The sequence below is a fragment of the Anas acuta genome, chromosome 3, assembly GCF_963932015.1.
Source record: "Anas acuta chromosome 3, bAnaAcu1.1, whole genome shotgun sequence".
NCBI classification, from domain to species: Eukaryota; Metazoa; Chordata; class Aves; order Anseriformes; family Anatidae; genus Anas; species Anas acuta.
The window spans coordinates 96,876,214-96,892,308 of NC_088981.1; the positions used below are offsets into that span (position 1 = coordinate 96,876,214).

At 38.4% G+C, this 16,095-nt stretch overlaps 1 protein-coding gene across 6 annotated transcripts in view; it reads right to left on the reverse strand.

Annotated features, from left to right (window-relative positions):
- The window catches only part of ARHGEF10 (Rho guanine nucleotide exchange factor 10), a 119,311-nt gene that overhangs the window by 77,526 nt on the left and 25,690 nt on the right, over positions 1 to 16,095 (reverse strand). For 5 of the 6 annotated variants that reach the window (XM_068678435.1, XM_068678436.1, XM_068678432.1 and 2 more), the window contains exons 3-9: positions 10,743 to 10,913; positions 9,181 to 9,471; positions 7,844 to 7,907; positions 7,355 to 7,434; positions 6,294 to 6,350; positions 3,296 to 3,459; positions 128 to 244 (exon numbers count right to left, since the gene is read on the reverse strand). In XM_068678435.1, the coding sequence (XP_068534536.1) occupies positions 128 to 244; positions 3,296 to 3,459; positions 6,294 to 6,350; positions 7,355 to 7,434; positions 7,844 to 7,907; positions 9,181 to 9,471; positions 10,743 to 10,913 (944 nt within the window). The remainder of the gene's footprint in view (positions 1 to 127; positions 245 to 3,295; positions 3,460 to 6,293; positions 6,351 to 7,354; positions 7,435 to 7,843; positions 7,908 to 9,180; positions 9,472 to 10,742; positions 10,914 to 16,095) is intronic. The other variant, XM_068678437.1, reaches the window with a different exon arrangement.

Below are 16,095 nucleotides of genomic sequence, written 5' to 3' on the forward strand. Positions count from 1 at the left end.
GCACATTTAGAACTATTTTAAACAAATTATTGTCCACTTTTTCAAGCTATTATTCAAAGACAATATTGTCTGTGTCGGCAAAGCAATCATTTTAAACATAGCTAATTACAAAAATTAACTACACTACCTTCAGCTCATGTTTTTGCTTTAGTTGCTGAATCTCTACTGCTCCCACAGTGTTTGCCATCAAATCTTTCATCTTTTTCTCATAATGCTCCTTTAAACGCGTTAGGTCATGAGAAAGCTACAGTGCATAAAAAGACACAATCTTTTCAAAAAGCCTGTAGTGCAAACTTCATGCTAAAGTACTAAAACACATCATGCATGTTGCTAATTCTGCCTCCTGACACACAGATAACTGAGAAAACGTTCATTCAGGGAAGCTCCAGCCCGACGAGTGGACTGTTATTGCTACAGATCACTGGACTTACCGAAAGTCGGCCAGGCACCTTTGCGCTGTGCTGGCAACTATGTAAAGAGAGGGACAATGTCACTTAGTCTAAGCTAACTGCATATTAATTATGTCATGTACATCTTTTACAAATTGTTTGGAAACGACACATCAGCTTTCAGCTCATCATTCAGAGGAACACACCTTGCCAGTGCATTTCTGGCTCTTTCAAAACAGCAAATCAGAGGAATTCTCAAGGGCTGAAGGAGCTGTGGTCAGCGGCACCTGAGAAAACGGAGATCTACTGTACTAGTGAGTTGGGTAAGGAGAAAAGAAGGGAGGATGCACAGGTTTGTAGTTCCCCCATGCGTGGGAATTGGGAAGTATGCATCTTTGCTCTGTCACAGCCTCATTGAATGACTGCAGGCATAAGCACCTCGTACATAAGTACAAGCACTTGCAAGGTAAGGAAGTTCTCATGGAGAAATACCCTGGAGTACTCATTAATCCTCACTAAGCATTTTGAGAAAGCAAGATAAAAGCAGCAAAAATTCAATTGGAAAAAAATATATATTTTTGTGTGCCTTATAACAGAAAAGAAGCCCAATGGAAAAACCCTCAGCTTGATGTCAACAGAATTATCTGGCAAACAATCAAAGTGTCAGGAAAGAGAAGGCCAGCTGAGCTGAAAACAAAGGGGCAGGTCCAGCATTCAGCTCTGCTAGGCTGGGTCAGGATGCAATTACCTCCAACATGATGATTCTGGCATTACAGCAGTGTAATTAAGAACAGCATCTGGTTCACAGCTTAGAAATATTTGATAGTACAAACGTTTTCTCTTCTTAAAAAAATAGAATTTAAGATAACAATTCAAAACTTATAATAAAAGTGACTTTGAGGGAAGTCATACCACAACTTACAATTAAAATCATGCCTCTGACCTTCCCATGCTTTTCAACCAACAGAAAAAAAAAAATAAGGTAAGCCTCTTACAGGCTATAAAAGACTTTACATGGAGACATGCCGAGAAAACACTGCTAACATCCATCACAAGATCACAAGACCTGAGGAGAAGTGAGAGTTAGTCAAAGGAATACAGGTAACAGGTATAAAGGAGAGTGGTTTCTCCCTATACTGAAATGCTGATGCTTGATTATTTGTCTTAACAATCCTGAAGTTTCAGTCTTTCCTCATCCTCCTCTAAACCCCTTCTCTAGCTTCCTGACTTCTCCAGCTCCCAGTAAACCCATACAGGTGTGGGTGGTCTCTCCAGCTTCTCCGTCCACCAGCAAATTTGTTCCTAGGTTCCTCACCCCTATCCTCAAAAGAACAAACCAACAGCCACATTAAGACTTACAAGCTCAAGTGCAAAGTACTTCTCAGTCTCTTCCACAGGTATTCAAAAACCAAATTCAGTTTTCTTCAGGCTAGTCCAACACCTCCCCAGAAAGAAACCGCTGCAATAGCTTAAACTTGTTCTTTCTGGTTAGGTCAAAAAAAAAAAAAATTCCACACTGAAATGCACAACATCAGCACTCAGCTCACAAAGTGCTGATTTGAGTGGGATCAAGTTTTCCAGCTAATTGCTCACTCCTTGATTTCCAAAGGGCATGCAGCAAGGATGGAGGTCAGGGGAAAGCAGATAAGGGGTACTGGAGGGAGACAAAGACAGTGAGGCTTTTGTTTTCATTAAGATAAGAAGCCTGCAAAATCAAAATAAGGGTGCTATGGAAGAACAAATGCTGACCAAGTTCCCTAATGTTCTTGTACATTTTCTGTTTGAAAGTGCAAGTGTACTTGGGGCTGCATTCCCTGGAAGAATGGTACAAAATCAGGTGGTAGTAGTAGTACTTAAGTAAGGATAAAAATATGTAGAGCCAAAAGCAGAAGGCAGCTAAAGAAAGCAGGCACATCTATGTTATTGAGAAACCCAGCAGAATGGGCAGGTTCAGTCCCCAGCCTTTGAGTTTTCCTCTTCCTACTACTGTGCTCCCCCAGCCATGGCAGCCTCCCTACATCCTACTGCCACTGGAGCATTTTGCACACTGACTGTACTCACTTATGGAGTAGCTTACAGCATCTGTTACTGGTTAGCACGTGACTGAGAAGCCCTGAGGTTTTTGCAGCGATTCCAGGCACCAAACCCCATCACCCTTCTCAAACAAGCTGCGTCCAGTCTCTGCACCGTGCCTCCATCCTCCAAGCCCTCAGAGCAGGGAACTGGCAGCAGGATGGCTGCCCCAGCTCCCACACAAGATTTTGTTCTCACAGAGAGCGCACAAGGGCAAAAGGAGGGCAGCTGAAGGAGAGAGCACAGGAGGCCAGGTCTCCTCCCAACAGTCAAAAAGATGCAGGGAGGGCACATACCCATGTTATCAGTGTCTTCCTGGCTCCTGTGGCATGGACCAGAGATGTCACAGATATAGCATTTTAGCCACGCAACCTTTCTTCTCTCATTAATAAATGGTACAAACTTCTCTTTCACACACACACACACACAAATTCTCACCTTCAAACAACCAAAGTGAATCAAGACAGAACCAAAGCGATCTAGGACAAAAAGGCAGGGAACACTAGTACAGTTTTGTGACTTTTGAGTGCCCAAAGGATCCCAAAACTTCAAGTTTTGTCAGGCTTATCCCATTTCTTCTTTGCATTATTTTCCATACACATTTACCACTTACATTAATACACCAGCTGCAAAACAGAAACTGTGAGGAACTGCCCACAAGGAAAATTCATCCTATTTTTAGAGACAGTCTCTTTAAAGGAGACAGATTTGTGTGTTCTTTAAAAATATGTTGGTATTTGAAAGTGGATTGAGAAGAAGGGAAATACAGGTGAGAAAGGCAGGTGTTGAAAATCAGGATGACCTCAATGACAGCAGCACTGTAGGATACATACATGTCTTTTGTGGTTGCCTCGCAAAAAGGAGCTGGGCATTCCATTCTTACACTCAGAATCACTTTGTTCTTCATAGCTTTCAAACTCACTTGAACTCCACCCATATTCCAGCGAGCTGTTTCCACCATCATCGCCATTTTCAACATCATCATAAATCATTTCTTCTGTAAGAATTAAACCAAAATAAAAGAAAGCTACACTGAAATACCTTTTTGTTTAAACAAGAAAAACCTCATGTTCAGATGTACCATAAGGAATTAGGCAGACTTTTGTATGCACACTTTTTAACATGCTTAAAGTAACCCAATATTCAAAAGAGCCAAAATGGGCTCTCTCTGGTGTAAGAGATTAAAACTTATAATAAGGACATGATTATAACTTATAACAGGACATGACTGGTGTTCTGGGTACACACCATGATACCTTTAGAAACATGCCATGCTCAAATTATGCTGTTCTGTCCAAATGCCACAATATTTTTAAAAGAAATTCAATGGAAGCTCAAACTGTAGCTATGCTAGGAACTTTTCATGATCAGCTCAAACAACAAATGCTAAAACACTGAGAATCAAATGAAGACGTCACTATTTCAAGCAGAACAGACCAAAGTAACAAGAAATACATTACAAAACTCTGGTATTTTATGACTCATTCTTGCAGTTATACTGGCACTCCTCCTGTGACTAGCATTCTCTCCTGTCTTACCTTGTCCATCAAGTCTAAGAACTTGAAATATTAACCTTCTCAAGATCTAGGAAGCTATTATTTCAGAGGTTGACCAAAGTATCACCCATTAAAGTCATTGGAAAAATGTTTCCAAAATAGTTACAGGAAAAAAAATAATACTACAAATAATCACACTGTTTGGGCAACTTTTTTTTAAAAAAAAAACAAAAAACAAAAAACAAAAAACTTTAAGCTTTCCATAATTACCTCAGCTGCTGTTTGAGTTGGCACAGACATCTAGTAACTCAAAACAAAATGGAAAATTTTTATTGCCAAATATTTTTCAGGAAACAAGCATGCACCCTACATGCAGAATCCTTTGTTAATACAAGTAGAAAAGTATGGACAGTTCTGCCAGGAATGCCTACTGTCAGAGGTTAAAACTTAGCATTTAAAACTGTCTGACATTAAATTAAGTAAAAAAAAAAAAAGCCATGCTTTTATTTCAAGACTAAGGTTTTATGTAAATTGAGAAAAAACATATATACTTGAAAGAAAAGCTGACATATTTTACATATCTGGCTGTTCCCAGGAATCTATGATTTAAAAAAAAAAAAAGTACATTTTGACCAATAGAAATCTTCCATTATTAGCATGAATTAAACTATTTTGAATTACCACAAAAGAATCTCCTCTCATTTGGAATAACAAAAATTTAAGTTTTTTTTTTTTTTTTTTTTTTTTTTTTGTCTCCATGCATATCAAGATTGTCCTTAAAATAGACTGCCTGAAGGACCACATTTTAGTGGTAAACTAGCACAATGAATAATTTAAAAGAATTTTCACAGTAAATCAAAATAACTCAAGACTTAAACAGGCCAAAATTTTGCAATGCAATTATTGGGACACACTATACCCAGTGATTTAGTGGATGTATCTTGTTCACCTACTAACGTAGAATGAGCTCAGACAGATTTTTTTTCTTGAAATAGGAGTGTCTGCCTGTCAAACTATATAATCAATAAACATAAAGATCATGAACGTACAAAGACGAAATTTCCCCTGCTACCTATTTTCTCAGAAATTTTCAGTAACTCTGGGGACAACTAGAATGTCAAAATTTTAATTACTAATTTCTGGGATAAGGTGAAAATTCTGACAGAGATGTTCAGCAGAGCATCCATGACATTTATATCTCCTCAGGTCAGCCTCTGGCCTCGGTCTATGTGCTTCTGGACCAAGCAAACACAGCGCGAAGACATCCCTGCCCAGAGTGGCACAGTCCACTATGGGACCTTCCAGTACTAAAAGCATTCATGCCATTAAATGCAACATGATAGGTTGAAATAATAAATAAATGTTAGTAATAAAATTTGCAAAATGTCTTGCCTGGATAGCACTAAGAGCAAGAAATAAAAAAGTTAAAGCTTTAAAGACAATTCTGTGTTTCATACCAGAAGCCCCAAGTGTTTGCTCAAACCATTAACATGGTTATAGCCAACTTCAGAATCAAATCAATGCCTATACCCTGAGAGCCATGACAAGTAGATGTAGAGTTCCCAATAAGCAGATCCATTCAAACAGTTCGTTGGCAGCAACCAAGCCTTAAGCACAGACACTGTGAAGAAAAATCACCTGACCAAAAACTTGTTTAAATAGCCTTCTTGACCCCTAACTCCACTATTCCTACCCAGTAAAGGTAAAATCTAGGCTTCAGCTACTGTTTTAAGATCTATTCTGCCTCTTCCAAACATGGTCACACAATAAGGAGCTAAACCATTCCAAAGCTGAAGAAAAAGCATTTCTGGAGAGTCACAGTCAGAAAGGTGAATAGCTGCCCTGAACCTCCTCTTCAAGTGATGTTCAGTGAGCTGAGCATGTTTCCATCTAACAGGTATTATGTGACAGGGTGCTTCCCAGAATAGAGCAGTTCTCTGTGCAACTGTGATAATGCTGCATTGTACTAGATAGGTATTTAAAACACTCTTTCCCTACTTTGCTTTCTTTAGGTCACTACAACTACAACACCCACCACTGTAATTCTCTAATACACAGAACACAACCAGTTAGGGATTTCCCAGAGTACCTATAAAACACAGCAGAATTCAGCTTATAGGCAGAGAGGTGTAGGAGACCTGCTGAGACAAGACTGTGCTAAAAGTCAGTTTTAATTTTGAACTTTATAAGAGCTATTGATTACTGTTAGAATGCTAATTCTGTTTACATGGAACTTAGTAAACGTGTCTATTCATTATACATGCACAGAGGCCATAGGACATTGCTTTCAATTTAAACTAAAACCTGCATGGTCCGTATTACAAAGACTTCAAACCTGGTTCAGAGTCTGAATTTTCTCTTGGTACATCATCATAAATTACTTCATCTGGGTCTAAAAGCAAAACAAAACAAAAAAAAAAGCATGAGAAATCACCCAAAATCTGAACAGAAGCAACAGAGTATATTGATTATACTGGCATATATGAATACAATGGAGATATGACCCGTTCTCCATCAGCATTTTACTAGTATATCTAATCAAGGTTATCCAAGTAAAGGAATAATGCATAGCAACAGTAACAGTAATGTATTTGTGAAATTTCAAGCAGTTTTATCTACATTGTATATTATGAGCCTCGGTAGCTTGAAAATAGAAATCTATTTCCACACCCAGTATTTCTCACTTATTTTCACAACAGTAGAGGTGTTTCTCAAGTGCTGCTTATTATCTTGTTAATTAGCTGTAAGAAACTGTAATAGACATTTTTAGAAAAATAATCAAAACTGTACGTAACATAATGATCATCTCATAAAGTTAAGAGGCAGGACAGGAACGCAAATTCTTCAATTCTTTCAAGTGACATTTAGATGACTCTCCAGCCCAGTGGGATCCCTCACATTGTCCTAGGTGAGAACAGCCAGGATAACCTGTCCTCAAACCACACAGGCTCTGTTCTGGCTTCAAATGCACCCACTAGCCAAGGGCACATGTTGAGAAAATGCATTAAGTGAACAGTTGCCAATTACTTCATGAGAAGATTTCACATACAGCCACAGAGCAGACTGTGAAGTTGAGCAAATTTCCACCACAGACATACTGAAATAGCCAAAAGATTTCTGTGATTTCCTGTAGAAAGTCATAAACTATTCCATAGACTCCAAAAAGCACTTCATGGAAAAGTCGATGTTAATTTTGTTTTGAAATACAAAATTTTGTGATGCTGCTGAATATTTTAACTGTGTATAAATGGGCTCCAGAACATACCTGAGAAAACACAATAAAAGTGAACACTGACATTCCCATAAAACATACATGTGTGTACACATTACATACACTGTTTATCACAACTTAAAACTGACCTTCTATAGTTTAGCTCTGAACTCACTGATACTTACTTTCCATCCATGCTGTGTTTGCAGGATCTGCAACCCACTTTGCCAGAGCATCATCCTCTCTCTTGACCTGGTTATCTTCACTTGAGGGGGAAAAAAAGGAGGGGGGGGGGAAGGCATAAAACCATTAAAAGCTACACAATGATACTTTTAAACAACCATGAAAACAAGTCAATAAATAAAAACATCTCACTGCCTTCCAGTTCTCATTTTGAGGTTGCTGATTACTCAAAAACTCTGCTTCAGTATGTAATTAGGATTTAATAATCTATTCTATCTGACAATTTTAGTCAATAGATTGAAAACACTTCCCTTCCAACCTCAAGAAATGCAAGAGATTTTTGGTAAATAAGCAGAGTTATGGAGTTAAGAAGATGAAAATAACAAAACATGGAAGCATCAGACATGAAAAATTAAGTATTTATCAAATGCAAGTTTTCTCAGGAATTGAGGTTTTAGAGATCATTAAAAACATACTAAACTGGAAATCACCTATTTTGGGGTTCCTCTGAGTTTAAAGAGTTACAGTGACATTCTTCAGTTGCTGACTGCATACCTGTTAAGTAGAAAAAATACATATAATCAACAAAATGCTTGGAATAACGTCAGTGGGGTTCAAACGGTACACTTCAATATAAGAAAGCAGTTTTACTAATAGTTAATAAATGATTTACTTCCACACAGCACTTTTATTCTTAAGTATCTCTAAAAAAAGTATGAGTTTCTTCACACTATCTTACCTATTTTCGCAACTGAAAGAATTCACACAGACACAGCAATTTGGTATAGGAGCTAGTAAAAGGAAGTTGCAGTATCTGATGCATTTAATTCTAATCTCTCAATCATATATTCCTCTTCAGGCAATAACAACACAAAAATTTTGGTTTTACTCTCCTATATGCCTAACAGAAGTAGATAGCAAAGGCGGCAAAAAACATATAGTACACAGAATTACAGTACAATTGCCTCCTAGCTAAAGAGTAATATATTCAAAACAAAACTAATTAAAAAAAAAAAAAAGGACAGGATATGGAAAGCTTTCTGTTCTTCCTGCTCTCTTGACATTAAGCTGTCAACTTTGCTAATTCTGGTTACAACATAGGGGGACTGTTCCTGTTTCTGTAATCCATAGTTATTCCCCTTTCCAGTTTCCCCTTCCACCTTAAAATCATACTAAAGGACAAAGAGAATGCACCAAATTATCAAGTAAAAAATCCCACAGCAATTCTAAATCCACAAGGCCTGAAAAAAGAAAAACAACAACAACAATAAAAAAAACACCAGAAGTGTATATAGAAAAGGTAAAAGGGACAGGAACTCTGCCAGGACCCAGATCAAGCATGATAAGGGTTTGCAAAGAAATCAGTTGGCCTGAGCACTGAATTATTACTCTGGAAATTATTTCATGACATTAAGCGGGAATTAACATTAATCATTTTTAATGGCAAGATAAGACAGGAGAGTCCTGACTTGTGCTTTATGTTGTGATACGGTGCCAGCAACCTAAAGGTCAACCATCATGGACTTAAAAGGTTGGAAAAGAACTGGCTGTGTACATTCATTTTTATCTTACACATCTTAATTTAGCTATCTCAATCCTAATATGGCAAACAGAGTCCCATTAAAATGTTTACTTTTTCCCTGTCTTTTTGTTTTAATGAACTGATACTTTTGAGTTCCTACTCCACAACAGAGTTATTCTATTTTGACACCAAATCCCCCAGAGATGTCAAGGCTGAGTGGTACATAAGCATTTACAAAGCAGCACAGGTATCTAAAGTTAAACAAGGATTCCCCATCAAATAAAATAAGCTGCGTAAATACAGTACCTTCTTCATCTACAGAAACACTGCGTATTATAACAGGGCTGGAGTATGCTGGCAGTATCAAAGGTAAATTGGATGGCACGGCATAGCCACAGGGCACGGGGACAGAATAGCCACCAGACACATTCGGACTTGGAGGTTCATCTTGAGGACTTGGTTCTGGGGAGGAGGATGTATCCTTTTCTTGCATTGGGGAAATATTTATGACTGAGTAGGGATTTACTTTTGTTGGAATGCCTTCTGCAGCAGGTTCTGATGCTCGCATCTCTCCATTTCTTTCTAAGGTATCAGCACCTTTAGTTAAAAAAAAAAAAAAAAAAGGTTTTATTTTTTATACCTTTTCAAGGTGCTGCATATTGTTCTTTGCAAATATCCTAAACATTTATATGACCACCACTATACAATCTGCTTACAGTCTATGACACAAAATTCCCACACAGTAATGCTCTCCAGAAGCAAAACAACTGGGTTACAAGAATGCCTTACAGAAAAACAATAATTTGATCCTAAATACAGGATAAGATTTCTGACAAGTGGCTAGGGTCCACTCTTGCTTGCTATAAGCACACAGCTGAAAACTGTCTTAAGCCCTCACGTTGCAAGTCATATTTTAGAGATATTTGTGTCTTATATACACAAATACAAGAAACATTTTAGCAATAGCCATGAGCAAAGAAAAAGCTCACTGGAGGGATGCTCCTCAGAGAGCTGTCCTGAAAATGCTCTGATAAGAACAGGGGAAAGAAAATAACTTTTGAAGTTTTCCTCCTTGAAAATAAACTATTTTCTGATACACAAACTCCTCGGTATCTCTAGAGACAAGCTGGGGCACAGCGCAACCAAAGGCTACTCTGCAGCAAGCTACAGAATTGGATCCCAAGTGATCAGAAGCTTTCAAGCTGTAAGCACGTCTTCACAACAGGATGAGCAAACAAGAATTTTTCAGAGAAAAGCCATGTTTTAAGTTCCAGGTTGTCAATCTGCTCAGTCACCTGACGAGTTATTTATCCCTCATTGCCATGAGCACAATGACTGTTTACAAAAGGAAACTGGATCAAAGTCAGCCAAATCAGCTGTTGTCAATTTGAGCAGAATACAGCGATTTCCAGAGCATACCTCAGCACTGGGAACATCTGCAAGTGTTGTAAAAAATATTTTAATGTGTAATAAAATAAGACCCCTGTTATGAACAAGATTCTAACATTCTGACTTTTTTTTTATGCACATCATAAGATCAGCAACCATCAAGCTTAGCTGTGAAGGCAGACTATCTTGAGCCATCTTCATGCTATTACAGGTGCAAGGGCATAGAAGGTTTCCTGGAGCATGGCATTATGACTGAGACAAGTACGTTGTTTTACACTGAACATGGATGGGAAACCTCAGAGGAATTGCGTGTGATCATCACTTGCCTTGTCAAATCTACCACAAGTACAGCTAGCACAAACAATCAAAACATTTGCACAGCTATTCTGTGAATCTCTTTTTTGCAAGTATTTTTATTCCATCATCAATCTTGCCTTTTTACTTAGCCTACAGATGCAGAGCCCGTCGGGGTGACTTACCGGTGCCGTTAGCCTCTTGGTGCTCTGTGTTACTTCCAGGATCAGGAGGAGGTGGCACAAGGGCTTGTCTGTCTGCTTCTGGTATCTCATCTCCACTGTCGAAGTCAAACTGCTCTCCCTCGTCCTCTTCATCATCATTCGTACCCGTGGCTTTAGGCTCTTGCTCTAGAACTATGCAGAAAGACACGCTTTGTTTTTTTGCTTTCAGTAATGATGTCAGATGTTATGCAGGTGCTCTACGTTATGAATGAAGCCCATAAAATGATGCCCAAAAATGTTAGGTCACTGGAACAGAATAGAAATTTCTCAACATGTTGATACCCTCTGGCAGTTTACAATGAATCCTTTAATATAACTCAATCACCTAGAAAGTGACGGAAACTGGTAATACAGATACCTTTTTGTCCTAGTTCATTATGGCAAAAGCAAACAAGATTTACAAAAACATTAAAGCAGCTGATTCTTTAAACAAGAAAAGTTCACAAATGAATGTAGTTGGACAGGGACTCATCTACATCAAATCACTTTGCCTTTCTAATTCCAATTTTCTATGCCTCTTCTTTCTTAACAGAATCAAAATGACAGCGACCGTAACTTTCTTCATGCACATTAAAGAGCAGCAGATTGTTTTCCCTACCCCAATCTGAGACGGTGTGTTACGTGAGGTCATTGGTTTAAATTTGTGGTAGCCCCATTACCACACACTTCAGTCATCGAGGTATATTTTGGTATGGGGGTTTTTCGCTGTGAAAAGCTAATGGCTTAAACAAATTACATCCCAAGGTGGCTGGGACCTGAAGCATTTGGGGTATTTTTTGTCTTTACCTGTGAGCACCCTGCAGCACACCCCTGCTACCCAATGCAGGGGTGGGGAGCAGGAAGAAGAGCTGAGCAGTTTCCCTTGGTGCTGTTGTTCTTATCCACATGAGCACGAAGAACCCCTGAGGATTTAAAACCTCTCACTGCATTATTTACTGCTGTTTTTACCACGTATTTGCATCGCATGAAACCTGAGTGCAGGATCCAAAGCTGCTGCTGGAGATGCTCTGCAGAGCAGGGGTGGCCACTGCAGCTGCAAGGAGGGAAGCCCAAACCCCTCAGACCCTTCTGTTTCTACAAAAGGGCTTCACCCCTCCTTCCCTAGACCTGCCACAGCTGCTCTGCTACCATCTGTAAGGAAAATTTGTTATCAGACATCTCCCTGCAGAAACATCTGTTGAAATTCTTCAGCCCAACCGACCTCCCAAGCTCTTCCCCAAAGCCATTCTTATGCAGGAGTTCAACAACGCACTAAAATGTAATAAAAACACATAATTATAGGACAAAAATATATTTTAATAATGTAAATACACAAATATTTTATAAACATATTACTGAGGTTCACAGGGTTTTCCCCCCTCCTTCAGGTAACACGATATTAAAAACAAAGTCACACAAGGACGGCTGGATCTCCTGAATCTGGACGCTTATCAGCTGTTCTGCCATGCAGGGCTGCTTGGATTGCCATGGTAATCAGCATTCTTGCCAAGGCTTCTGTTTCTTCGGGCAGGCTGAGCCAGCATATTTTATGGCAGCCTCAAATAACAAGATCTTTCACGCAGTCTCTCTGTAGGAGAGAAAGCGAACTAATTGCAAAAATATTAAGGAACAAAAAAGGGGGTTCCCTGCGTTTATGGTCACGGTCTGTGGCTGAGGCAGCAGGACATTCAGTTTAATTTTGATGCTTTTTAAAACCCTTTTGTCAGAATGCCTTTGGTTTGAGGCTTTTCATATTTGCTTTTGTGCATTAGCAATTTTTTTTTTTTCTGAAAGACGAAAAAATGCTACTGAGCTCTTCCAAGCGACTCAAGACAACCCCACAATTCTTCCTGATTCAGCATCCACCTGAACTGCCTCTGTACTGCTTGCTGCTCACCAGGAAGGGGAAAAAAAAGAAAAGAGGGGTTTTATTATTGTCAGTAGGTTTTTGTTCATTTTTTAAAGTTTTCAGTTTCTCTCTATAGTTCAAATTTAGTATTTCACAGGTTTTTGTTTTCCAAGTAGAGTGTTTTTGGGGATTACCAGTGCATGAAATAGTGGTTAGTCATCCAGGCTAGGTAGACAAGTGAGAAGATGTCAGTCAGAAGTCAGTAACAGCCAGAGTATCACAACTTAAAGTGTGTGCACGGGCTACTCCTCTGGCTGTTCTATACAACTGAGCATCAGCAGAAAACCCTACCAACACATAAAAAAGCTCTTCTGCATTTTGTGTAGCGGGAGAAGGAAGATGAGATAACCAGAAGGGGTTAAACTTGCTCTGCTCACTTCTACAGGGTTAGGTCACACTCAAAACTTAGGTGTTGCTTGAGCAGGGCTGAAGTAAGAGCAGTGAGCCCACCTGCTCACCAGAGGTCAGCTCTAGAATCCATACATTTAATTTATGAAATATCCACACCACGCAGGCAAACGTCTAGGAAGCAACACGAAGTTTTGTGGCTGCTAGTTACAGAGCTTCTGGATCCACTTTTTTTTTTTCTTAGGTATCTTAGGTATCATATGCCTGGTTATTCTCTGCTCCAGCACTTTCACATTGATGCAATTCCCCAGGCACCCGAATCCAGCACAGTGTCATTTGTCAGAGACAGACAAAAACTGCCGCTGGCAAAAAAAGGTAATTTGAGACACTAAAAGCAAAAGGAATGACTCAGGAGCCAGGAGCAAACCCTGGTCAACTGAGGCACAATTTCCCTTCAATTTTCCTCTCCATCTCCTCCCAACAACCCAACCAACTCACACTTTATGACCGAGGGCAGAAAACCTAACAGAGAATTGAGTTTCTCAACTTAGATTACAAACAAATAAATTGAAAGGTACTACCTGATCTTTTTTTTTTTCCTGTCATGTTTGCTAATGCTGCCCTGTTGTGTTTACGTTTACTTTGCATTGGAAATAAACAAGATGCAGAACTCTATAATTGGGCACTACTGGATGGAAAGAACCCCTAAACTGTATCAGTTGTGGGTTAGGATGAAAAAAAAGACAAAGAAAGAAGTACAGTTCCTTCCCAGATCATATGTCCTTTAGTGATGAGCTACTGGAGACAAATAACCTCCCACCAAATAGTTTCAAAACTGTATTTTGGCTTTGCATCGCTTCCACTTTTGTTTAATCCTGCAGGTTAAATTAATTCTTTGAGTTTAGTGATCCTGCCAGTTTCATATGCAAAAGCATTCTCCTTTGAACTTCTGATTTTATGGAAACAATGTATTTTAATAACAAAAATAAACAGAGGGTGGGGGTGATTTCCATTTGCTTCATGTGAAGAACTTCTCAGCGCTGCAGATAGAGACTGTTATACCAAAAAGACATTTTGAGTAACTACAGTTTAGAAAATATGTACTGTTTCTACATTTTTTTTGTGTTACACCAAAACAGCACTAACAGGAAAACATATTTTTGCTCTTGGGGAGTTCTACGATAAATTAGGAAGACACAAAACATAGTTAAGCTTGACCTGAATCTGACTACCAAAAAAACCCACCATGTATCTTGCAAAACGTAATGCTCGTGAAGACAGTTACAGTTCCTCCAATCCTTTAGGTGCAGAAAGTGGATTACCAGGCAATTGTGACTGCAGAAAAATACGTGGTGGGAGGGGAAAGTGGTAAGTGGTGTCCAAAGATGACAACTTTTTAACATCACTTTAAAATTCATTATTTTTTGGCCTAAGTAATATTCATTTGGCATTATAGAGTCTGCCTGAAATTGCTTTAAATAATTAAATTGGTTACTAAAAATCCAATTTGCCTTTTCACTACTACTCACATTCTTAACTTTCCAAGTGCCAGCCAGAGTAATGAGAATACAATAATTGATTAAACCTCTTCATCCTATGCCAATAGCATTCTGCGGGGAATTACTTCTCTTCCTTTAAATCTATATTTGGAGTTTTCAAACATGGGAAAAAAAAGAAATCTGAAATACAAAAATTTCCTTCAGGGTTAAATGCGAAAACGTGAATTTTGAATTAAAAGAAGGAATAAGTACTTTCGTAATCGTTAGCACAGTATATGAATTTATGGCTTTTCTGTGGTATGTTATTCAGGGAAATTACTTTTTCTTAAGCTGACTTCAAAAACAATCTAACTTAGGCTATGTTTACAGAGACCTGCTGGGGCATAAGCAAATTTAAACAATTTTATTTTGTTCTACCAATTGTGAAACATTCTTGGCACCATCTGCTTTCCCACTCATTTTCCTTAAACTATTTATAGTTTAATAGCACAGATAAATAGTTAGATAAATAGAGTGGCATTAATTTTAAAGCTGAGATGAGGCTAGTGAAGCTTCACTAATAATTTTCTTTTAGAGATAATACATAATTAAAACAAAATAGATCAGCACTTACCCTTTGAATGTGTGTGAAGCAAACACACTTTGAATACAGTGCAAACAAAGGAGAAAGGAAAAAAAAAAGTAAAACTGACTTTCCTTGCAATCACATAAATCAGAGATGATCCTAAAGAAGTCAGTTGAGTTTTTTTCATGGAAAACAAAGATAAATGAAGAAATGATCAGAACCTTAAGCAGGAACAATTCAGCAGTCTGGGACACTGTGACAATAACCCTGGAAGCCCTGGACAGAAGAAGACACACCACCATCAAAAATACTTGCATTTGAACGTGCCTGTTTTAAGGTTTTAACAGTGCCTTTGCAGACTGAAAGAAGGCTTCCACATAATCAGGAACGTAGTCATTGCAATCTGCTGTAGTTTTTTTGTTTTGTTTTTAAATAAAGGTTAGCAGAGAACTATGGAACGAAAAGAGGAAATGCATCTACTATATTTGAAAAACTCCACAACAAAGAACAGCCCAAAGACTGCAGGACACAGTAGATATCCATGCTATCAGAAGGGAAAAATCCTTTCCCTTTTTCCCTTTAGCAAGCAGTTGTCTTCCAATGCACTTTTTTTTTTCTCTCCTCAAGTTTGCCTCAGGAATGTCTGTGATCTCTCTCATATTCACTGAATGCCAAATTCTCTCTCTCTCTTTTTTTTTTTTTTCTCTAAATGATATGATAAAAGTGACTGAAATATTTATCATCAACTACACTGACCAAAAGAAGTAGACATTGTTTCAGATGGAAAATATCATTTAGTGAAAAAATATTAATGCAGTTGAAACTAAAGCAAACTGGAAGGAGCTGCTTGTTCTTATTCTGATGTGCAATCTGAAAACATTTCTCTTTTCCACTCATGTAATTTGGATTGTCACTAGATATTTAGGACAACACAGATCCGCCGTCTCCCTTCTTCAAACTGAACTCCATGAATCCTGTAGCTTGCTACAAATTCTTGAGTATCCAGAAATAGGA